We start from the raw sequence: 23813 nt of genomic DNA, 5'->3' as shown, positions 1-23813 counted from the left end.
AAATTTACCATTTTTTTTACTACAGCTGTATTGTTATACAACAAGATGTCTCAGTAGCTTGCTAATAGTGCCTTATTAGTGCCAAAAAATTAGTCAGTATTTTGCAAGAACTTTAAGCAGTAGCAGAAAATCAACAAGCACAGCAGTACCCAGCACAAGCACAGCAGTACCCAGCACGAGCACAGCAGTACCCAGCACGAGCACAGCCGTACACAGCACCAGTAAAACAGCAGTCGAATCAAACAGAGCAGCAGCGAGCACCAGCAAAGCTGATGCAAACATCTAAGAACATCGTGTGTGGAGTGAACAGTTAGAATAAGTATTAAATTTAAGTACATAGTCTTAGTGTTAATATGAAGGATGCAGTACAGTAATTTTAGTGTAAAATAGTTTTCATAAACTGTATTGTGGTACTCAACATACATCAGAACTACTTATCAATACAGTGCTAATGGCATAATACAGTACAGTACATATTTACTGTACAGCATTCACAACTCCATAAGAATTCAAGATGGACATTAACTCCAACAATAAGGTAAACAACAACTGTAACAGTATTTTTTAGCAGAGTAGTAATATAAATATACACACACACACAACAACCGATGGCTGGAAAGGCAGGATCCAAGAGCCAATGCTCGATCCTGCAAGCACAAATAGGTGAGTATACACACACACACACACATGCCTTCAGCCGAACAAGTCTATGTGGGAGGGGACGAGGACAGGTTGACTAGTTTTTATATATGTTTATGTATAATAATATATATTATAATATGATAATGCATTTTTATTGTTTACAAGAAAAAACCCAGCATTGAATGTAATGAAATGCCATTTTCTGGGGAAGTCCCAAGGCTCCCCAGAGCTATCCAGGCTGGTAGGGATAGTCCTAACTTTTGGCATCAGTCAATGTGGGTGGAGTTCTGGGCCTACCAGGGACCACAGCCAGACCCTGGCCCCTTCAGAGAGGCATGAGGAGCAATGGCCAATAGAAATGCACATGTGATTTTGGAGCATTCTATATCTGCCATCGATCGGGACAGGCACCCAGAAAGGCAAGCGCCTCAAAACAAACCCCTATTCTGGCGGTACCATTGCGGCTTACCATTGCGGTAAGCAATAGCCGCCCGCACCTCAACCGGAGAGATGCGGGAAGCCGAAAACCTCCAGAAGGACGGAACCGAATCCGGGGAGGACCCAAACCCAAATCCATGTTGTACGCAGAGGGGAAAGGAAAACCCCCACTCTTTGTAACAGCAAACCCCGCTCGGAGGGTTGGAAAACCCAGGCAGGGTCCAACAGGGCCCAAGGCCCTCAAGTCAGCTCCTCCCCAACCCTGGGAACCTCCACGTCAGGCCCCGGCCTCACAGGAAAAAGCCAGGGCAGCCGGAATAGCAGGAAGAGGGTGGACCCACTGGTCAGACCCCGGAGCTACGACTGGAGGAACTGACTTGAATGCCTCTGCAGCTACCCCTTGAAGGAGGAACTGATTTGAATACTCCAAAACTGCCTGAGTCTCAGAAACCTCTAAACCCTGCCCCGAGGAGCCGGAAGCAGGAGGAAGGGGGATGGGGGGGGGGGGAACCGAATAGACCACAGCAGGGAAAGAACGAGGTCGAAGTGACCAACACCCCCCCCCCCCCAAGTCCGGGTTCCTAAACAAAACGGAGCAGCCTCGGGGCATATGGGGAAGCAACCAGCCTAAACCTATTCTGAAATGCGTGAGGTGCCTGCACCCGAATATTATCATCATCAGATTGGGTAAACCGAGTCACATACAAGCAACAAAGCTTGCAGGACTCTGGGTCGAATGTGTCACCGACCCAACAGGCAGCATGACAAAGGCAAAAACAATGGATCTCGACCTGAGACAAGGGGACAGAGCAACCCCTCAGACTTGCAAAAAGTGAGAGAAGACTCAGGGGGTTACATTCATTGGAATGTGACCCCTGAGCCCCCCTGCAGGGTTTCCCAGGGCACCTAGACTGGGTCTGCTAAGGGTTATCCCAGGCAGGGTACTGCTAACCGGCGCCCAAGCTACCAACCAACACTGCTAAAGCTGAACCCTCGGGACATGTCCACTGACAAGGGAGAAGCAGGGGGTACTACCAACACAAACAACCCTAATATATAGGGGAAGGGACACCAAGGCAGACCCCCCAGCCAGGCAAAAAGGAAAGAAAAACCTCGCAAGAGAACAGCGTACCTAGAGGGAACAGAGCCGGCCGCTATTATAGGTGAAAACTAGCTACGCAGTATCCCACGCCCCTACCAGTGCAAAAACTACCACTTACCCCAAGGCAAACAAGGGAGGAATCCCCCAAAACACTCGGGGCAGTCAATTGCCAAGCAGCGAAAGACCAACAGAGGTAGACCCAAGGTGACTTTAGGAAGGTAACACTAAGGCCCTAGGGCAGTACTTACAGGGCACTTAGGGAAAGGAGCTCTAAGTGCATGCAGCCCGAGTACCTGTGAATATTACTCCCAGCTCGCACACCCCCGAAGAGAAGCACTGAACCCAGACACAGCACAAAGAGAATCTGGAACCGGAGCCACAACGACTAAGCCTAATCCCATCAGCCGAAGAACTCGAGGTGTGGATCGCCGGCGCGAGGGTCTAGGGCTCCCCCCTTCCCCCTCCTGGAGAGGGTTGGGACCTCCCCCTTTCCCCCTCCTGGGGAGGGGGGGGGGAAGCTGTGCAGACATGCGGCACAGTTCGTAATTACCTAAGTGTAGTTACAGGATGAGAGCTACGCTCGTGGTGTCCAGTCTTCCCAGCATTCTGTCATATAACGCTTTGAAACTACTGACGGTCTTGGCCTCCACTACCTTCTCACCTAACTTGTTCCAACTGTCTACCACTCTGTTTGCGAAAGTGAATTTTCTTATATTTCTTTGGCATCTGTGTTTAGCTAGTTTAAATCTATGACCTCTTGTTCTTAAAGTTCCAGGTCTCAGGAAATCTTCCCTATCGATTTTATCAATTCCTGTTACTATTTTGTATGTAGTGATCATATCACCTCTTTTTCTTCTGTCTTCTAGTTTTGGCATATTTAATGCCTCTAACCTCTCCTCGTAGCTCTTGCCCTTCAGTTCTGGGAGCCACTTAGTAGCATGTCTTTGCACCTTTTCCAGTTTGTTGATGTGCTTCTTAAGATATGGGCACCACACAACCGCTGCATATTCTAGCTTTGGCCTAACAAAAGTCGTGAACAATTTCTTTAGTATATCGCCATCCATGTATTTAACACTTTAGTGCGCGCGGCACTCGCTGAAAAAAAAAGCGGGTTGTGCGCGCGGCGTTCTGGGCGCTCAAGCGTAAACACAAAAAAGTTTTATAATCTTTTCACGCTCCTAACATCAATTCTCGAGCTACGTTTTTCATTTTGGTATCAATGCGTTGGCAATAAAATTCTCTACAAGATCATATGCATAAAATGTCACCCAAGCATTTGCTATCCCACCATGAAGTAAATAAACACGAAGATGACTAGCCGTGACACCCAAACAGGAAGTAAATGTTCATACTCTTTCGTTTGTTGCCAGCCTCACAGTCATCCTACAGTGCTTATTTTGATATCACTAAACTCGCAATAAAATTCCCCACCCAGACATATGCCTATCAATGTCTAATTATGTTCCGCACGAGTGTGGGAACTGGGCGAAGCGTTAGCCGTGATTTCAGCAGCGACGACACTGTTGTGATGCAGCGCTTTGAAAGTTTATACTTATTTCACTGTTGTGACATTATTTCTCGAGCTACGTATTTCATTTTTATAGCAATGTGTTCGCAATAGAAAGTTTTATATATAACATAGAAAGTTCTATAAGAACATGGGTAGAATTGGCCAACAGAGCGTCAAATAAATTTGCGGCGAATAAAATCTTACGCGTGTTTGTACCCATGAGCGTAAAAAGTTTTTACTTTGCTCATGTATTTTCAAGTTTATACTTGTTTCACACCATTTTTTTTGTTTGTATAGTGTTCGGAATAAAATTATCTACAGACATATGCATATAAATGTAGAATCATGATCGCGGCCAACACAAGAGTGTGTGGAGTGGGCGATTACCCTCGTTGTGTCACCAAATCAATAGTCTCTCCTCTAAGTTACAATACATTGCCGTTTTCTCTAATAGGCACTGTGCCTATTAGAGAAAACGAAAATTTAATGGCAAATATATTCATACAAACCCCAAGTCGATCGAGTAGTAAATACCCACTATAACACGGTTCCGTAAATTTACGTCGTGATCCGACAAGCGCTTATCTAAACCGCCCGTAATTCCAAGTGGAAAATCCAGGATAGTGTTAATTAACAGATTTCTCACATAATATATAGGTTGTGTGGGGTCTATGTTCTCCTATTCCACATTCCATAACATGGCATTTATTAACATTAAATTCCATTTGCCAAGTGGTGCTCCATATACTTATTTTGTCCAGGTCATCTTGAAGGGCATGACAATCATCTAAGTTTCTTATCCTTTCTATTATCTTAGCATCATCAGCAAACATGTTCATATAATTCTGTATACCAACTGGTAAATCATTTATGTAGACAATAAACATCACTGATGCAAGAACTGAACCCTGTGGTAGATTGACCAGATTGGGAGATAATTTTACCGGGGACCATGGCCAGAACCTGGGCCCCCTCAGAGAGGCATGACCAATGGCCTCGTGTGATGTCATGCTTGTTTGCTTGTTTTCCCTTGGGGGAGTTTTGTCCACTCATTTCCTTTTCGTTGATTTCAACAAAATAGGGGTTTGTTTTGAGATGCTTACCTTTCTGGGTGCCTGTCCTGGTCGATGGCAGATACAGAATGCTCCAAAATCACATGTGCATTTCTATAGGCCATTGGTCATGCCTCTCTGAGGGGGCCCAGGTTCTGGCCATGGTCCCCGGTAAAATTATCTCCCAATCCGGTCAAAATGTCCACGAAAGCCGGACTAGCTGATGTTTAGCCGGATAAGAAATCTAGAGCCAGTTAACTTACTGCCAATGTTACCCAATCCGGAGAGTAAGCCAGACAAGCGGCAAATTGTCCGGATCAGAAAGCCAGGCATCAGGCCGCACCGTATTAATCCTGTATGGCTGTTGCTCTAGGCGCGTGGTGTAGGGGGTGGGGTGGGTGGGTGGTGTCGGGAGAGAGGGCGAGCAATGTACGAGTCAAATGAGTAAAAATGAGAGGTGCCAGATCAACCCGAAAGGGAGACAACAGAAGAGGTAAGCATGTTGCCCCACGATAAAACTGAACCAAGCCCTGAACCCAGAGGAATAGGAATGTGCCAATACTCGTCCCTGAAGTCCAGGGAAGCATCCAAGCAGCCGGATAAGTTTCTCCAGACACACTATTGAATATTATTACCAGAAAACTAATCAAAAACATTAGAGTAAATATGTAAAAAATATATTGGCGGCATCTCCCGCCTCACAGCTGGATTGGTGCAACCCTCCCAGAGCGCTTCCTAGATGAATGCTCATGAATCATGATGTCATTGTGAAACTTCTAGGCTTCATCATGACCAAAGTAAGCCACATACACAATTTTTTATTAAGCTGTATTTCTATGATCAGGGAATGTATTTTAACAATTAGTGAGAGCAGGATCAAGTGGTGGGGGATGGGGTGAGGATATCCATAAAACCAATGAACCCGCAGGGAATTTCCAAGGCCTGAAAGGTAAACCAAGCAGAACACCCAGGCACTGGGAATGAATGCTATGCTAGACCTAAAAGTAAGTCTACACAGCCTGGGTTTCATGGTTGTGAAAGCCATCCTCGGTGCACTGAAGGGAACCCACCAACCACCAGTGCACTCCACCAGTCAAAGTTGCACCCAACCAGAGTCAAGACAGCAAAGTCACAAGACCCCCCCCACCTTACTCACAATGAGAGGCCACCACAAGCGAAAAGGACCTCTAACAGAGCTAACTTCCAAACACTCCAGAGTTTAATTCTGATAATGCAAGATAATTCTGGCAATGCAAGGGCAGCATTAGGGAGCACACAGGGAAGCTAAATCTGAGGACATGCAGCTCCAAGCACTCTATAAACCAGGCTCATGTTATGCACCAGTCGTACAGGAAAAGCCACCAAAGGCAAATACCCAAAACCACTTAGCTGAACAGAACACACTTAGCCCACACACAGAACAGTGGCACCCTGGGAACCACTACAGCAGTCAGATGATCTCAATTCCATCGGCTTAAGAACCGACTGTTCAGACTTTTGGAGGTGGCAATAGAGGTGGCCCTCTACCCCATAACAAGTAGGGGAATGGGGCGAACGAGCTCATGCTAATTTCAAGAGATTCAATAGTTTGTTTACATAGTTGGGAGAGTTCATTAGGCAGGTTGTAAGGCTTTGATCTCCTTTGAATACAGCATTTTTTTTTATGCATTGACTCTCTGGATATCTTCCCCAGTGAGATGGCAAAATGTTACTGCTCCCTGTACCTCTGTGAGGGGAGGGGCCAGGTTCTAGCTTTCTAGCTCTGGTCCCTAGTAGGCCTACAAACTCCATGGCTGATGCGACCTGGTAGATGGGAACCATCTAAAGTGTATAGCTTCAGGAAGGCACATGGGGGTGTTCCCCAGAAACACACATTTAGGCATAACCTTGCAACAACTCACCTGTGCACATCTCAGGGTTCTCCTCATTGAGGTCATCATCACTCTGCACATTGGTAGAAGAAGGTGAATGAGATGAGGTTTGTAGTAGGTCAGCAGGAACCAACGAGGAAGCAGATAATGAGTCGAGGACAGATGGCACCGAGACCATTGTTGGTGGAGCTCCTGGACGCAGCGACACCCCAACACCTTCATTCTTAACTGCTCATGGGAAAATATTTATAATTACTGTAATAAGAAATTTGTTTGATTTTATTTATATTACTGTATCAATATACATATACATTACATCTATATCTACAAAATAGAATGACTGTTCAAAGTAAGAGGCCAGATGCAGTTAGCTTCATTGCACTTTCAAACGTGAAAAAAGTAATTACATAAGTGTAATTACAGGATGAGAGCTACACTCGTGGTGTCTCGTATTCCCAGCATTCGATCATATTAACACTTTCGCGCTTTCCGCAAAGGTCACTCAGCCAACCGAATGTGCGCGCAGCGTTTTTATCGCTTAAGCGTAAAAACAAAAATGTGTATACTCTTTTTACTCTTCTGACCTTAGTTCTCATGCTACGTATTTCATTTTGGTACCAACGTGTTCGCAATAAAATTCTCTAGAAGAACATCAGTAAAAAAAGTCACGAAACGTATAGGGATACCAGCACCAAATAAATAACTACGAAGATGACTCGCCGTGAGCGCCCATCAGCAACAAAATGTTTTTACTCTTGGGATTGTAATCACCTCCACACTTATTCTACAGCGTTACTTTTGGTATCAATGGACTCGCAATGAAATTCCCAACACGGTGATATGAATATAAGCGTAGAATAATGATGCGGCTCGCCCGCAAGAGTGTGGGAAGTGGTGAAATTGTTACCCGGTATCGGTGACGGGACGACGCACGGCGCTTTGAAAGTTTATACTTATTTCACTCTCATGACATTAATTTTCTATGTACGTCATTCATTTTTGTGTCAATGTGTTCGCAATAGAATGTTCTATGTGCCCATAGGTAAAAAATATCAACAAAGCGTAAGTTAGAATAGCGCCAAATATAAAACAACGCTGGAACATATCAGTGAGCGTCAAACACACACGAAATGTTTTTACTTTTGTTATGTTTGTCAAGTTTATACTTGTTGCACACAGTTATTTTTGGTTGTATATTGATCGGAATAAAATTCCCTAAACAGACATATGCATATAATACATGATATGGGGGAAGCATTACCAGTATAAACGGCTAAAGTCACCCACCTGCAACCCGTTTGGGACAAAATACCATTTGATCGAAGTTATCCACACCTTTCATGAACTTATTGTACCATGCAGCCTAGTGGTGAGAAAGAGAGCCTCATAGCGCGCAGTATGAAACAAACCCAAAGTAAATCGGATAAAAATTGAATTTTATACAAATATTTTAAAAGAGGACTCAACTTTATGTCCACTATGCGTTAGCGTTAGACGAAACGGGACGCGCCGGCGCGTCCAGATAGCGCGAAAGTGTTAAGCTTTGAAAACTACTGACGGTTTTGGACATTGGTTCCAATCGTCTACCATTGTGTTTGCGAAAGTGAATTTTCTTATATATTTTTGGCAGATTTGTTTAGCTAGCTGTCCTTCAGTTCAGGGAGCCCTTTAGTTAGATATCTTTGCACCTTTTCCAGTTTGTTGATGTGCTTCTTAAGATATGGACACCATTTAACCACTGCATATTCCAGCTTAGATCTAACAAACGTTGTGAACAATTTCTTTACTATTTCACCATCCATCTGTTTAAAAGCAATTCTGAAACTAGTAAGTGTAGTATAGGCTCCTTGCACGATGTTCTTTATGTGGTCTTCAGGTGATAGTTTCTATCTAGAACCATCCCTTGATCTCTTTCTTTATCAGAATTTCTTAAAAGAAATCTTAAAGATTTCTAATATTCTTACATGATAATTTGTAGATGTGTGTGGTCTATGTTCTCCTATTCCACATTCCATAACATGGCATTTATTCACATTAAATTGCATTTGGTAAGTGGTGTGCCATACACTTATTTTGTCCAGGTCTTCTTGAATGATATGACAATTGTCTAAGTTTATTATCTTAGTATCATCCTCAAACATGTTCATATAATTCTTTATTCCATCTGGTAGATCATTTATGTTGACAATAACAATTACTGGTGCAAAAATTGAACCCTGTGGTACTCCATTCATGACATTTCTTCAGTCCGATACATTTCCTCTGGTTACTGCCCTTTTTTTTTGTGTGAGAAAATTTTTCATCCATGTTAGAAGCCACTCTGTCACCCCTCCAATATATTCCAGTTTCCAGAACACCCTCTTGTGAGGAACTCTGTTGAAAGCCTTGTTTAGGTCCAGATAGATGTAGTCATCAAGGTGTGTGATGAACTCAATAAGAAATTTCAGGTCTTCACAGTAGAGCAAGGGAAAGTCCCAGAGATAGGAGAGGGAAGATTTAACTAAACACCACTAGATGAGATTGTAATTACCAGTGGGAAAGTGAGGAAGCATCTGCTAGAGTTTGAAGTGACAAAGGCTATAGGCTCAGATGGAATCTCACCTTGGATACTGAAGGAAGGAGCTGAAGCTTTGTTGTCAGCCACTAGAAATGGTGTATAACAAATCACTGGTGATAGGTGAACTGCCAAAAACTTGGAAGACGGCTAATGTAGTCCTGATATTTAAGAAAGGTGATAGACAGGAGGCACTGAACTACAGGCCAGTGTCACTAACTTACATAACATGCAGAGTGATGGAGAAGATTGTGCAAAAAAAACTAGTGGAATATCTGGAGCGGAAGAACTTTGTATTAAAACATCAGCATGGGTTCAGGGATGGCAGATCATGCCTCAGAGGATTGACTGAATTCTGTGACCAGGCAGTAAAAATCAGGCAAGAGAGAGAGGGCAGGTCAGACTGCATATTTTTGGATTGCCAGAAAACCTTTGACACATTGCCACATAAGAGACTGGTGCATAAACTGGAGATGCAGGCAGGAGTGAAAGGGAAGATACTCCACTGGATAAGGGAGTACCTAAACAACAGAAGACAGCGAGTCACTGTGAGGGGTGGGGGTCTCGGAATGGCTAGATATCACCAGTGGAGTCCCTCGGGGATCAGTTCTTAGTCCTATACCGTTCTTGATATATGTAAATGATCTCCCAAAGGGAATAGACTCGTTCCTCTCAATGTTTGCGGATGATGAAAAAATTATGAGGAGGATTAAAACAGGAAGATAGTATGAGGTTACATGATGACCTAAACAAACTGAATGAATGGTCCAATAAATTCAGAAACAAACTGCATTTAGAAACTTGTGTAAGGAATCTTTCAGAACCTTGTCTACCACGTATGTAAGGCCAATCCTGGAGTATGCGGCCCCAGCATGGAGTCCATGTCAAAGCACAAGACGAAACTAGAAAAAGTTCAGAGGTATGCCACTAAGAGGCATGAGTTATGAGGAAATGCTGGGGAAACTGCACCTCACATCACTGGAAGAGAGAAGAGCTCGGGAAGACATGATCACCACATGCAAGATTCTCAAGGGAATTGACAGGGTAGACAAGGATGGATTATTTAACTCGGGTATTATACGCACAAGGGGACACAAGTGGAAGCTGAGTACCCAAATGAGCCACAGTGACATTAGAAAGAACTTTTTCAGTGTCAGAGTACTGTAGTTAGTAAATGGAATGCACTAGGAAGTGATGTGGTGGAGGCTGACTCCATACACAGTTTCAAATGTAGATATGATGGAGCCTAGTAGGCCCCATAATCTGTTCACCTGTTGACTGATGGTTGAGAGGTGGGACCAAAGAGCCAGAGCTCAACCCCCGCAAGCACAACTACATGATTACAACTAGGTGAGTACATTTCTAGGGTACTCTCTCTCTCTCTCTCTGTTTTGCAGGCATACCACCAGGACCTAGTTGTGGCTTACTGCTTGTTTGTCTCAATAAGAATCTGCCTATAGACAGTTGTTTTTCCCTATGTTTTAACACTTGTCTGTAGCAAGACATCACATTGTCATTAAAAAGGTTAATGCAACGGCTTGCTACAGCTTTATCTGGGAGAGTCTTTTCAGTAAACTTTGCAGTTCTTCCCATACTTAACACATTTTCTTAATTAATGAGGAAGGGACATCCTCTACTGCCGCCTCCTCTTCCCCCCCCCCCCTGAAGAAATTTACTCAGCTGTCTCTTGTTGCTGCTCCTTGTGAAGGGTTAGGAGTTTCTCGGTAGTCAGTTAATCACTGTGTTCCTCCTCCAACACCACCACATCAGCTCCATTCAATTCCAAGCCTAATTTTGGGCCCAAATTAACAATTTCCTCAACAAGAGGAAATGGGCCATGGTGAGCAGGTTCCAACTCAAACCCTTCAAAGTCTCTTTATCACTGGCTTTCCTGGGACCCATGGTGTGATACATAATAGCTTTTCTGCCCAGAAAACAAAAATGCAGAAAAACAATGAAATGCGTCACAAAGAATTCAAGCGTGGTCGTCCCTAGGCGGGATAAACTGAGCATGCCTCACCTGGCGTCCAGCAGAACCCACGCACCTGACACATACAAGGACCTGGGGTAGAGTGCATGGGCATGTTGTCAATTTCTCTTTCAAAAAGTTCTGTGTTTGTGTTAATATCAGTTATATTGTCTGGGGTTTGGATGGCATTCATAAAGAAGCTGTCAGGATCTTCCACTTTCATGTGGATACATCAGGAAGATTTATTGGGTTGTTAAATGTAGCCTCATACTGGTCTTTTAGGATTTCAATATTTTCTTTGTCATCCTCTATGTACAAACCTACAGTTGTAAGTATAGGTCCAACACTGGAGGACGTTTTTTATTCTGATTTCGCATATGTGAAAAATATTTTTAATTTTGCTTTATCTCTTGTGTAGCATTATTCCAGTTTCATTTCCTCAGACTGATATGAGCACTTCAGCGTGTGCTCTATTTCTTCTACCTACCAGTTTACATTTCTTTTTCTTTGTTGTGAAAATTGTGTCTGCATAAGCATTTGTGATTTTTTCCTTTTGTATTGTCTGCATTCTCTTTCTAGAGTGCTCCTCTTTCTGACCCCCTGCAAAGGCACTGAATCTTGGACACCCTTTATGTACAGCATAATGAATAAAGTTTGTTATTGTTGAATGAGTGTGAATGATTTCACAGGATGTGAACACAGACCATCTAATCAAACCAGGCAATATTTCTCCAATCACTGTAATTAACAAATATAATAAAAAAAAAAAAATGCTGCACCTGGCAATATTTTCCATATTTTTTAGTATGTTACATTTGGATGGAATTGCAACACGTGGTTGTACAGGAACACATTGGGCACATCTGATCCCGCGATTATCGTCACCCTTCAATCACCAAGAGAAACAAATCTGCATTTGTCAAGGTTCTGCAGTGTCTACATAGGTCTACATCCAACCTAACATATTCCCAATTCACTGGTCAAATATCATTAAGATAATTCTCAAAATACTTGTGAGAAATTGAGTGTACACTTTCAATATCGGCCATGGTGAGGAACAATAATAACTAAGGATATGAAAATAAAAAATCAACTTACTGTAATAATCTAAATTTTTAGTGCCACTCTAAAGTGCACAAAATACAAAACATTGTATACTTACTGTGGGACTTTTCTGACTTAGTGATGGTGGTCAGACGTGAAGTTTTTCGCTCCGAGCGGAGTGTTGATGATGTGGTCTCTGCTTGAACTTTCTGTGATGTAAATGCTGAAACAGCACCTTTGACAGTAGATAATACAGCTGCATTTAGTGGTGTAGGTATCAAAACAGAGCCAGATGTATTAGCTGTTGAAAGCACCGATGTTGCTCCCATTATGGTTGAACCAATACTATTACACATACCACTACTTTTGACAACTTGGCTCATTACACTTTGGCTGGTAGTATTTGACACATTAGTTGTCACTGCCGTGGTGACTGCTGCTGCTGCCTGCCGCAACATTGCCAACTGTCCTTGCTGCATTCGTGAGATTGGAGGCTTTACTTCTTGCAGAGGTTGATTGATCTCAAAATTTTGTGGTCCTGAAGAAGTATCTTTCCCAGTACCTTTATGTTGGCGTGCAACTCCCTGCTGATGAACTTCCTGAATGAGACGGTGAGCGGTGTGTGCAGAGCGCAGCAGCTGCTGAGGTGTAAGACCCAACGGCTCCAAATGTGGCTCACGGATGCTGGAAACAGCTCTTACTAAGTCACAAGTGTTTATCTTAAAAACTGTATGCTCATTGTTTGAAGACACAATGTTGACTGTGGTCAGATTGGCTTTTCGGTCAACTGTGATTGTCACATTTGCAATGCCGGGTTTATTTGATGGTTGTACTGCTACCATTTTGAGTGGTGTGAAGGTTAAAGGAGTACTCTCCTTAGAAGTTACCAAGTTTTCAGTAACTGTTGTATGTTGTTGAGATGGTTGTTGTTGTAATTGTTGTCCAGATGTAATTAATGGTCTTAATATGAAAGTGGGTCTGGGCAACTGAGGGCTTAATGTTGTAGTAGCAGTTGTTAAAGCTGCACTAAGAGATGTGACTGGTGGTGGTGCTGCTAGGCGAAGTTGAACCATACCTATAGGCAATTTTTTAACTTCAGTATGAACTGAACCCGATGGAATTTTCAGAAGTCCTTTAGGAGCCAAACTAACTGACGCAGTGGTAGTGGTATTTGTCACAGATGTGACATTTACAGCAGAGCTGCAACTCACAGCAGTAACTAAGCTGCAATTAGTTGTGGTTGATGTTTTGGTTAATGTAGAGTTAATTATGTCATTTACATTCAGAATTGAAAGAGATACAGGGGGTTGAAAGGATGCTGTGGCACTGGTAAATGTTGTTGAAGGGGGTGGCATAGCTGCAGTTGTAAGCTGACTAGATGTAGACACTACTGTTGACAGATGAACCTTGTCACGCACATCTCTATTTTCTCTTGGCTCCAATTTTACCAAGAATGTTCCAGGAGATATGCTTCTTTCTAATTTGGGAGGCATTTTCCCAAGATTTTCTAACATATCACTATTCTCAGAGCTTGGAATTTCTAAAGTGTCATTAGAGGCATCCATTGCCAATATACTGGAGAGTTTACTGTCTACCTCACTATTTGGACTTGTCAAAAGATCAGATGGGAGTGTGTTATTGTCTTCACAACCCCTGGCACCAAACGGAATAAAGTTAAAATCTTCCATTTGGCATGCGACTTCTTTATTTCTTTGAGTTTCTGTTTTGATTGGTGTTTCATCAAAGCCAAGTGGTCTTGATGCCATGTTTTCAATCTCTTGTGGACTCATCAGCTTTATTGGTTGAATATTTCTAACCATGAGGTCCAATTCATCAGAGGTTTCATGATCACTTGCCATTTCTTGAGTATTCTCTAACACTGGTACACTACACCCCACAGGCTCACGAACTGGCTCATTTTCTCCTGACACTTGGCCTGGTATATTCAATTCTCTCTTTTCCAGTGTTACTGCCAAAAGAAGTTCCTGAGCATGCCGGGCCCATTCCTCCTGAGCTCCAGGCAGTAACAGCTCTTCGAAAAGACCTCTATCTTCAACAGGTAATGATGTCAAATTATCAGATTTTTTGTTGCCATACTTTTTGTTGGGATCTGTTAACAAGAGCTCCTCAAATAGACCCTTATCCACTTGCATAAGAGTTTCAAGTTTTTTGGTGAAACTACTTCTGCGGCTTCCAGCACCACCCAGTGTGTCCCCAAGATCAGGGAAAGAAAATTGATTTGGCAACATTGTACTTGAAGAAGCACCAGTATCACTTGTATTATCTTTTGAAAATACTAAACCATAGTCTTGGCCACTTACATGAAACTGCACGCCGGTCTTGAGATTGAAAAAGTCATTGACGTCTACCTCAGAGGGTTTAATTTCGGGATCAAAATCAAAGCTAGAAAGACTATCACTGCGTGTCTTTAACCACTCTTCTATGTGTTGTAGATCTGCACCTAGATCTGTGGATGGGTCTACATCATCTTCCCCCGTTCTAAGCATCCCATTAATAACATTTTCACTGTCACAATTACCCATCCCTCCACTATCACTGACATTGACGCCATGTTGACCTGTGTTCGCACTTATGGAGGGAGTTCGCGATAATGATGACACTCCTTGTCCTTCACTGCTTGCTGGATCACCGCCTCCATTCTTGAGGATGAACACACGTGTAACCTCTCCGACATCGTCGCGTGAAATGTTTAGGGTTCCGTTGTGTGACATGTGAACCCCCGTGTCGGAGTTACCTAAGGGGTCTTCCGAAAGAACAACGATCAATGAGAAGCTCAGTAACTAGCTTTTGGTAGATTTTGAATGGTGGCAACAGCTCTAAGATTCATACTACGAGTCTTCTTCATGCTGGAATGTAGTAAGGCTCACGAACTAGAAATTTCCTTTGTTTACATGGACTATTCCGTGGTTATATAGCATAATATCCAATAAAAATGCAGAATTTATTTGTTATGTTAATTTTATGTTATATAAAATACAAAGTGCATATAACAGTTTATTTTCAGAAGCGATAAAAACTCAAAATTTATGAATGACCTAAAAAACGAGTTTAAAAATTTAGTACAGTTGTTTATGTCTGCACATGTATATTATCTAAGAATTTGATTGTCCATTTTAAGATTGATATTAAGATTAAGTCTTTCATAGTTAATAATATTCTTAATATAAACGACAATCACGTATAATTTTAGAATGTTTTATATCAGTTACTAAAGTATTTATGTAAAATCAGAGAGTTACAGGCAGTTGGCAAGAGTACCGGGAGCTCCTCCCACCACAACAGCTGATGATAACAAACTGACCAGAGTTAGTGTTGTGCAGTCATCAGGAGGGTAGACTGTTCTCTCAAACTGTACGTACCGTCAAGAAGAGTTAATGAGCTGTGCAGTCGTTGGAAGGGAAAAACCTTCATATAACTACGTGCCATCAAGAAGAGTAGTGATGTTCTCACGGCGTTACAATCAACAATAATAAACAAATTTCAACGTCGTCAGCAATTTGCCAATCGGAGTAGCATACGGACCTGTCAAGGCATAGGATTTTCTGCTAACAGGCAACGATTTTTTTTAAGGAAACTGAGTAGCTAGGTTTTAATACGGACTTGGTTTATGGTGACTTGAAATCGTAACATTTGCATATTGCAGTAACAAGTGATGGCTTTTCTTAAATCCTCAATTTCCTTCTCGGCTTGTTTTCTTTGTGGTGTCATCGGAATACACGTTAGAGCCGAGAATGACTTAGGTAAAGGTAATAACTTATGATCATTTTTTATTGTTTAATGATAAGGATATTGTATATTTACTATAAATATAATAATTCGTTTTGTTGGGGGCTTGTGTATGTTAGGCTGGTATCAAGGTTGTAACCTCCCTCTCCAAGCATGAACTAACCCTTCCCAGGATTAAGCTTCACAACAGTTGACTAACTACCAAGTACCTATTTACTGACAGGTGAGCAGAGGCATTAGGTGAATGGAAATGTGAACAACACTAGCATAAGAGTATCCGAACCCTAGATTCCCATTTGTGAGTTGAGAATGAACCCAACTGTACTACCAAGACCCTAAATTTAACCTTTTCTGTTGTATCGATGTGTAATAATCAGTGTTGTGTATTGAGATTTTGTTGTTAAAAACAAGTATTATTTGATTTACCCGTCTCAAAGATAGCACGGCACTTTCTCAGAAGTATCTGAATAATCTGACTAGTAAAACTTTACCTTACATAAGATTATGGGTATGCTAATAGGCATATGCATTATTGTGCTGTTTGTGTATGTCCCATGTCCGTATGCAAACTTATCTTGTTTCTGATACACATAAATGATCTTCCAAAGGGTATAGTGAAGGAATGGTCTAACCAATAGCTAGTAAAGTTTAACTTGAGTAAGTGTAATGTAATGGAAATAGTTGTAGGGAACAGAAGGGCAGGCACAAGGTACCAAGTGGGAGAGGAAATGTAAAAAAAATCAGGTAGAAACCAAGATCTGAAGGTTGATAGCATGCCAAACCTCTCTCTCTCCTGAAGCAAAACTTCAAAAGAATATCATCAGGGGGCATATGCTAGGTTGGCCAACATAAAAACTGCCTTTAGAAACTTGTGTAAGGAACAATTTAGACCCTTGTATACCATTACGTTAGACCAGTCATGGAGTATGCACCTCCAAAGTAAAGGGGTGGAATTGGGGTTGGGGGAAGAGAGATACAGTAGAAACAGACCTGGGCACCACTGGATTCCCCCCTCTAAATAGATATAAATGAAAATGTCTTTGTTTAAGGCTAGTGGCCAGACTGGGAAAAAGGGAAGAAAAAATGGGAGAGCTGTATATTTGTCTAAGTATAGTTACAATATGAGAGCTACACATTAATGGTGCTGGTGGCTAAGTGAACAACATGCTGGATACATAATCCTGTGATCCGGGGTTTGATTCCCAGTGCTGGTGGAAACAAAAATGGGCAGAGTTTTTCATCCTGATGCCCCTATTACCTAGCAGTAAATAGGCACCTGGGAGTTAGACAGCTGTTATGGACTACTTCTTAGGGATGTGTGTGTGTGTGTGTGTGTGTTAAAAAAATAAAGTTAATAGTTAGTAACAGTTGAGAGGCGGGCCGAAAGAGCAGAGCTCAACCCCGGCAAGTACAACTAGGTGAATACATAGTGTCCCGTCTTCCCAGTATTCTTTATCATGATGCTTTGAAACTACTGATGATTTTAACATCCACCGCCTTCTAACTTAACTTGTTCCAACTATCTACCACTTTGTTTGCAAAAGAAAACTTTCTAATATTTTCTTTCTAATATTCCAAGTCACCTTGGGGTCTACCTTCGCAAGGTCTTTTGCTGCTCAGGGATTGACTGCCCTTGGAGTCAGCTGGGGTGTTTCTTGCACTCCTGTTTACCTTTGGTAGGGGGTAGTTTTGTCATTGGTTGGGGAGCAGGGTACTGTGCAGCTAGTTTTCACCTCTCATAGTGACCGGCTCTGTTCCGCCTGGGTACGTTATCCTCTTGTGGGGTTTTTCTTATGTTTTTGTTTTCCTGCCTGGTTGGGGTCTGCCCCCTTGGTTTTGATCACACCCATTTATATCTTGGTGGTCCTCCACTAGGTCCCCATGAGTGTACACATCCCAAGGGTTCAGCTTTAGCAGTTTGTTTGGTAACTTTGGGCTCTGGTTAGCAGTACCCTGCCTGGGCTTTCCTTGGCAAGATTACACGACTAAGGGTCCTGGGAAACCTCGTGGGGGCTCTTTGGTCCGATGGATGCGACCTCTGGGTCCCCTCTCGCTTCCTGAGAGTTTGAAGGTTGCCCTGTCCCCTTGTCTCAGGGTGACAATCACTGGTTGTGTGTCTGTCATGCTGCCTGTTGGATCAGTGACACCTTCGACCCCGGAGTCCTGTATGTTTTGTTCCCTTGTGTGTACTCCAATACACCCAGTCCACTGATCATGATCTTAGGGTGCAGGGAGCTTTGGTGTTGCATGCTTGTTTTAGGTTGCTGCAATGCTCTAGGTTAGTTGTTACCCTGGATGCCCCGAGACTGCCTCATTTTGGTTATAAGGACCCGAACTTTGGGGATGTTAGTTGCTTCGACTTTGATTCATTCCATGTCCCCTTTGTTCTTCTCCTGCTGTTGTTCGTTCTGGTCCTTTCCCCCCCACCCCCACTACCGTCTTCAAAGCGTATGAGGGTTTCGGGGTTATCTTGAGGTTATCTTGAGATGATTTCGGGGCTTTTTAGTGTCCCCTAAAGGGTCAGGCAGGGTTTAGCAGGGGTTGAGACTCGGGCAGTTTCGGGGAATGCCCCTTTCGGTGTGGCGACGGAGGCATTTGAGCATGTTCTTCCAGCCGGAGCTTTTGGGTCTGGCTAGTGGGCCCCCTTCGTTCCTGCTTTTTTCAGCTGCTCCTGCCTTTTCTTTTGAGGCAGGGGATTTGGAAGATGGTGTAACACGGGACGGGTATTAGCTCTACTCTGTCCTTTACCCTGCCCGTGTATATGCTTAATTAAACTTAATTCCAGGGGACCCCAGAGCTAACTCTCAGCCGAGTCCCACACCACGTGGTCTTAGCCGCTCGATCGGCTCAGATTCTACAGCCACGTAACGTCGTACTAGGTTTCTAGCAAACTCAAGGATCTCTTTACGCCGCCACCACCAGACCATTAACCAAACGCTGTCAATTAATCAGGATCTGGAACAATTAATCAATCATTTAGCCCTTGGGGCTTAATCCCCAAATTGCTTGGAAAAGGGGGGGATGAATTTATGTTAAGTGTGGGAATTACAGAAAACAAGGGGATATATTAGCTCTTAAACTGGGCTAGGCTTGTGACCCAAAAAACCCAAACTCTTGGAGACCACATGGCAAGGAACATGCAAAATCATTCATGGAACTAATAAAATACCGAGGAACAATCTAATCATTTATTTATGCAAATCTAGAAAACAACTAATAGAAATCACTCCCTGGCTTAACACTCCCTAACATGACTTTTAAAACTTTTAATATTCCCTATTGAGGCACAAATGAATCATTTTCCTATACCAAAACTCGGCAACTTTACCTTGACTATGAAACCAGCTGATGGAATGTTGATCTCGGGAGAGGTGAGAATGGTTGACTTCCCCAGTTGCTGACCAAACCCACACTGCCCCACCTGTAGCCTGTCCTCCGCTAAGGACTGACCTAGGCTAGTAAGTATTCCTCCGCCAGGTTTGATAAATTTACTAAGCAGGGTTTAAATTGAACAACTAATCTCTTTTGTACTGAACAACCCAGCTGGTTGAATTCATCAACCAGCTGGTTGGTGCCATCTTCGGTAACATGTCGTGGGCTGACATTCAAGCACAGGGTTTTTGGGGGTCGAACAGGGTCCTGGCCGCTCACTACCTTGTCAGTGTACCTGGGCCTAGTTGGGTCTGTGTTGTATTGGGTGGGGGGATTTCAGCCAGTTTTTTTTTTTTTTTTTTTGCAAAGTTGTCTCGACTTTGTGTTGAAGAGCGAGGGCCAACCACCTCCCGGGTAAGTCCCTCTTGTTTTGTCTTTGGGTAAGTAGCTCCGGGGAGCTGAAAGGGCTCCTCCCAGAAAACGAGCGTTGAATGTAATGAAACCCATTTTCTGGATGAGACCCGGGAGGCTCCCTCCCTTCTTCCCTCTGGTTGGCGATTTTTCGCGTGTTTTGACATCCAGCCTCAGAACTGGAGTGTAGATAGCCGGCGTGTTGGGTCTGGGGCATCCCCTTTCCCCTCCTGGGGAGGTGGAGGTTGCATAGACAGCGGCATGGTGACGTCATGCTCGTTTGCTCGTTTCATTTGGGAAGTTCTGTCCACTAGTTCGGCTTTCAGTAGCAATATTTTAACCATAATATATATTTTTTTTCTGGCGTTTACCTTTCTTGGTGTCTGACTCGATCGATGGCAGACACAGAATGCTTCCAACTATACGGGGGTTTCGATAGGCCATTGCTTCTTGTGCCTCTCTGAGAGGCCAGGTTCTGGCTCACGGTCCATGGTAGGCTTAGAATTCCATGTGCATTGACTGATGCCAGAGTCTAATACATTCATATCAGCTTGGTTTGCTCCAGGGAGCCTCCGGGTCTCACCCAGAAAATGGCGTTTCATTACATTTAACACTGGTTTCTTAACTGTCTTTTAATGGTTTTATTCTCTTGCAGGTCTTGGGGAAAAGTATGATTGGCACACACTAGAAGACGGAATTAAGGTTTCCAAAGAAACAGGAAAGCCATTAATGTTGATCATCCACAAATCTTGGTGTGGGGCTTGTAAAGGTATTTACATATACTGTACTGTATAATTATAGTATGTCTACTATGTTTCATCAACCGTGGAGTTGATGAACAAGTTCTGACCATGGCCAGAACTTGGCTCCCTCACAAAGGGACAGGGAGCAGAGACATTTATTTATTTATTTAGGCCACCACTTGGGTGAGCTGTCATGTAGGTTGTCCCACAATCTGCTCTCTATTTCTATAAAATTGGGCAAATTTGTTAAAAACTCATGTTTATTAATGTTTATCATGTTTAATGTGTTTTTTAAATGTAATTTTTAATTATTTCAGCTCTTTTTTTCAGAACACTATCCGTAATAATAAATACACAAAAACATACTTTTGTTGTGTCATCCCGTCTCAAAGGATTGTGATATAAGGAAATCAGAGGAAGAGTTACAAAGAAATTTCACAAAATCGATCCTACACACAGGGATTCCTGAACTTGTGAACAAATTTAAAAGAACTGGATCTGTACTAATATATTTCACAACATTAAGGTTAGATTTGAAATATTCAGGGACACAGACAGATCACAGGTTGAAAGTTCTCAATAAAGATTTGACTTAAGATATATAAATATCTGATTTTGTATCAAAATTAGGTTATACTGTAACATGAAATTACTGTATATAGGTTTTTAATAGATTTGTCCGATTTTATAGAAATAGATAGCTAATTCTGGAACACGTATATGCACGTTAGAGGATTAAATTAAACATATATACAGTATCAGCACTTTATTTTATGAAATTATAACATTATTAGTTAAATTGATTATTCTTTTGTAGCTATATTAGCTTTAAATATGCTAATATATAATTCTATTTTTCAGCATACATTATTTTATTGGGAAAAAATGTAAATTCTTTCATTAGTGTATACTTATAACAAATGTTTTTGTGTGTTCAGTGTACAGTTAACAAGTTCAGGAAGTCTTGTAATAAACTTTGCTTCACTATATAATACACTCTACATAACTTTTGTTATAGATTACAAGTTACATTTACACTTTTATATTTTCAGCTTTTAAACCAAAGTTTGCTGCCTCTGAAGATGCATTGGTACTGAGTAAGAAGTTTGTTATGGTGAACACTATAGATGATGAAGAGCCAAAGGAGGAGAAGTATTCACCTGATGGAGGATACATTCCACGCATTCTCTTTCTTGGTAATGTTAACTGATGCATCTCCAAATTAAGTTGTTTCAATGTAATTTTCATATTTCAACTTTACTATTGTCAGCTGGTTGATAAATATAATTACCTAAGTGTAATTACAGGATGAGAGCTACGCTCGTGGTGTCCCGTCTTCCCAGCACTCTGTCATATAACGCTTTGAAATTACTGACGGTTTTGGCCTCCACCACCTTCTCACCTAACTTGTTCCAACCATCTACCACTCTATTTCCCCGGCAGCTTTGTTTCATTAGTTTAAATCTATGACCTTGTTCTTGAAGTTCCAGGTCTCAGAAATTCTTCACTATCAATTTTATCAATTCCCGTTACTATTTTGTACGTAGTGATCATATCGCCTCTTTTTCTTCTGTCTTCTAGGTTTTTGCATATTTATTGCCTCTAACCTCTCCTCATAGCTCTTGTCCTTTAGTTCTGGGAGTCACTTAGTGGCATGTCTTTGCACCTACCTTACTACATCTGTAGTACCTTTATTGCTGATATTATTTGTTTTATATATTTGGACCTACTTTATTTTATATATTATTCAAATTTATTTTTTCTCTCCTCAGATTCCCATGGAGAAGTACAACATAATATCTACAACAAAAATGGAAACCCCAAATACAAATTTTACTACTTTGATGATATGACAGTTGTTGAGTCAATGAAGGAGGCTATAGAGGTGTTAAAATCACTCCCTGCAAAAGGCAATGAGCTTTAATAATGCATTAAAATAGAACAGTATCAGTTGTGTAATGTACTTATTTAGCCCTTTTGCTTGTTAATTGTTCTTTGCTTATTCAATGATGTTATTGTACAGTGTAAACTTATTATGTTATACAGTGTATTATGAATATATATATTGTGTACATGTATATATATATATATATTTTATGTATATGTATTGTGTATACTGTACAATGGAAATATTATGTTTCTATTATTTATGAGTGCTATTTTATTGTGATTGCACACATGTTGAAGTTTAAAATTTATTAATTTTGTAAAGAAAATGATCCTTAACATAAAACAGATATTTTGCATGTTGCCCAAATTGATCTGCACTATGAAAAATACAATGCACATTGGAAATTATTCTTGACTTATTTTTTAACATAATTGAGGAGATTGCACATACAGGTATTTGATTTTAAATTACGTCTTTTTTATACAGGAAATTTGCCAATACATATTGTTAGTGAAAATGGTGATTTGTCATATTTTGCCCAAATTGGCCTGTAGTTTTCAAAATATGATGCCTATTGGAAATCTTGACCGTTATTTTTTTAGCGGAATTCAATGTGATTGCACACATTTGGAGTTTTAAATTATGACTTTTTATACCGAAAATATAAAAATTAGTTAAAATGGCGATTGGTCAGATTTTGCCCAAATGGACTTGCAGTTTTCAAAATATCGGAATTACGACTCTTGAGCGTTATTTTTTTAGCCGAATTCTGGCTCATTGCACATATTTGGAGTTTTAAATTATGACTTTTTATACTGAAAATATGCCAATTAGTGAAAAATGAAAATTGGTCAGATTTTGCCCAAATTGACCTGTAGTTTTCAAAAGATCAGAAATATTACTCGAGCGTTATTTTTTAGTCAAATTCTGGCTCATTCTATATACTGTACTGTGTTTGGAGTTTGAAATTATGACTTTTTATACTGAAAATGTGAAAGTTAGTAAAAACAGTAATGGTCAGATATAATAATAATTTATTTGCAAGATGGTACAATGGGTTGGTGAAATTACATTAGTGATATTTTTACATTCTTGCAATGCCACTAACACGCAGTGCTTCGGGCAAGTCCTTAATCTAACATGTAGGCGATGAGTCACAATAACGTGGCTGAAGTATGTTCCATTTATCTTTCTTTTTCTCTTTCTTTCTCTCTTCTCCCTTTTTCTGTGCATTGTCTTCTCCTACGCTCCCTTGCTATCCTCTTCTTATTCCTATTGCTATCTCCTTCGGTGGTTATAATGGGAGCTGCCTCGTATGGGCCAATAGGCCTTCTGCAGTTCTCATTATTACTACTATCCCCTACACCTTACTTTCCTCCTCGGCTGTCTCTTGCCTATTTATTGCCTGTCCCTACCTGTCCTCATCACAATCGACTTGAGAATGGTCCAGGACGGACCGAAACGTCG

The 23813-nt window shown here is 41.6% G+C and overlaps 2 protein-coding genes across 6 annotated transcripts in view; one reads left to right on the top strand and one right to left on the bottom strand.

Moving 5' to 3' along the window:
* Positions 1-15168, bottom strand: part of LOC123750505 (uncharacterized) — a 75260-nt gene extending 60092 nt beyond the window's left edge. Inside the window, exons 1-2 of one of the 4 annotated variants that reach the window (XM_069338237.1) lie at positions 12301-15168; positions 6646-6843 (exon numbers count right to left, since the gene is read on the bottom strand). In XM_069338237.1, coding sequence (XP_069194338.1) covers positions 6646-6843; positions 12301-14914 — 2812 coding nt within the window. In that variant the 5' untranslated portion in view covers positions 14915-15168. The remainder of the gene's footprint in view (positions 1-6645; positions 6844-12300) is intronic. The other 3 variants (XM_069338235.1, XM_069338236.1, XM_069338234.1) reach the window with 3 other exon arrangements.
* A 328-nt stretch (positions 15169-15496) lies between these two features.
* LOC123750508 (thioredoxin domain-containing protein 12) lies at positions 15497-22753 on the top strand. Of its 2 annotated transcripts, none has more exons than XM_045732616.2 (4): positions 15497-15949; positions 20368-20481; positions 21508-21651; positions 22228-22753. In XM_045732616.2, the coding sequence occupies exons 1-4, from the start codon at positions 15856-15858 to the stop codon at positions 22377-22379; spliced, it is 504 nt and encodes a 167-aa protein (XP_045588572.1). In that variant the 5' UTR covers positions 15497-15855; the 3' UTR covers positions 22380-22753. The 2 variants fall into 2 exon arrangements, with proteins under 2 accessions (XP_045588572.1, XP_045588573.1); XM_045732617.2 differs by having other exon boundaries at positions 15515-15943.
* The last annotated feature ends 1060 nt before the right edge of the window (positions 22754-23813 follow it).

This window comes from Procambarus clarkii, chromosome 39 (assembly GCF_040958095.1).
Source record: "Procambarus clarkii isolate CNS0578487 chromosome 39, FALCON_Pclarkii_2.0, whole genome shotgun sequence".
In the NCBI taxonomy this organism is placed as follows: Eukaryota; Metazoa; Arthropoda; class Malacostraca; order Decapoda; family Cambaridae; genus Procambarus; species Procambarus clarkii.
Note: the sequence above shows the minus strand (reverse complement) of the source record. Positions and strands in the feature narration are given on the sequence as shown.

Bases quoted from the DNA above. Each gene is read 5' to 3' on its own strand.
- LOC123750508 (XM_045732616.2), top strand. From the start codon at position 15,856: ATGGCTTTTCTTAAATCCTCAATTTCCTTCTCGGCTTGTTTTCTTTGT. The intron at 20,482-21,507 runs GTATTTACATAT...TTATATTTTCAG, and splicing joins TTGGTGTGGGGCTTGTAAAG to CTTTTAAACCAAAGTTTGCT. The intron at 21,652-22,227 runs GTAATGTTAACT...TTCTCTCCTCAG, and splicing joins TCCACGCATTCTCTTTCTTG to ATTCCCATGGAGAAGTACAA.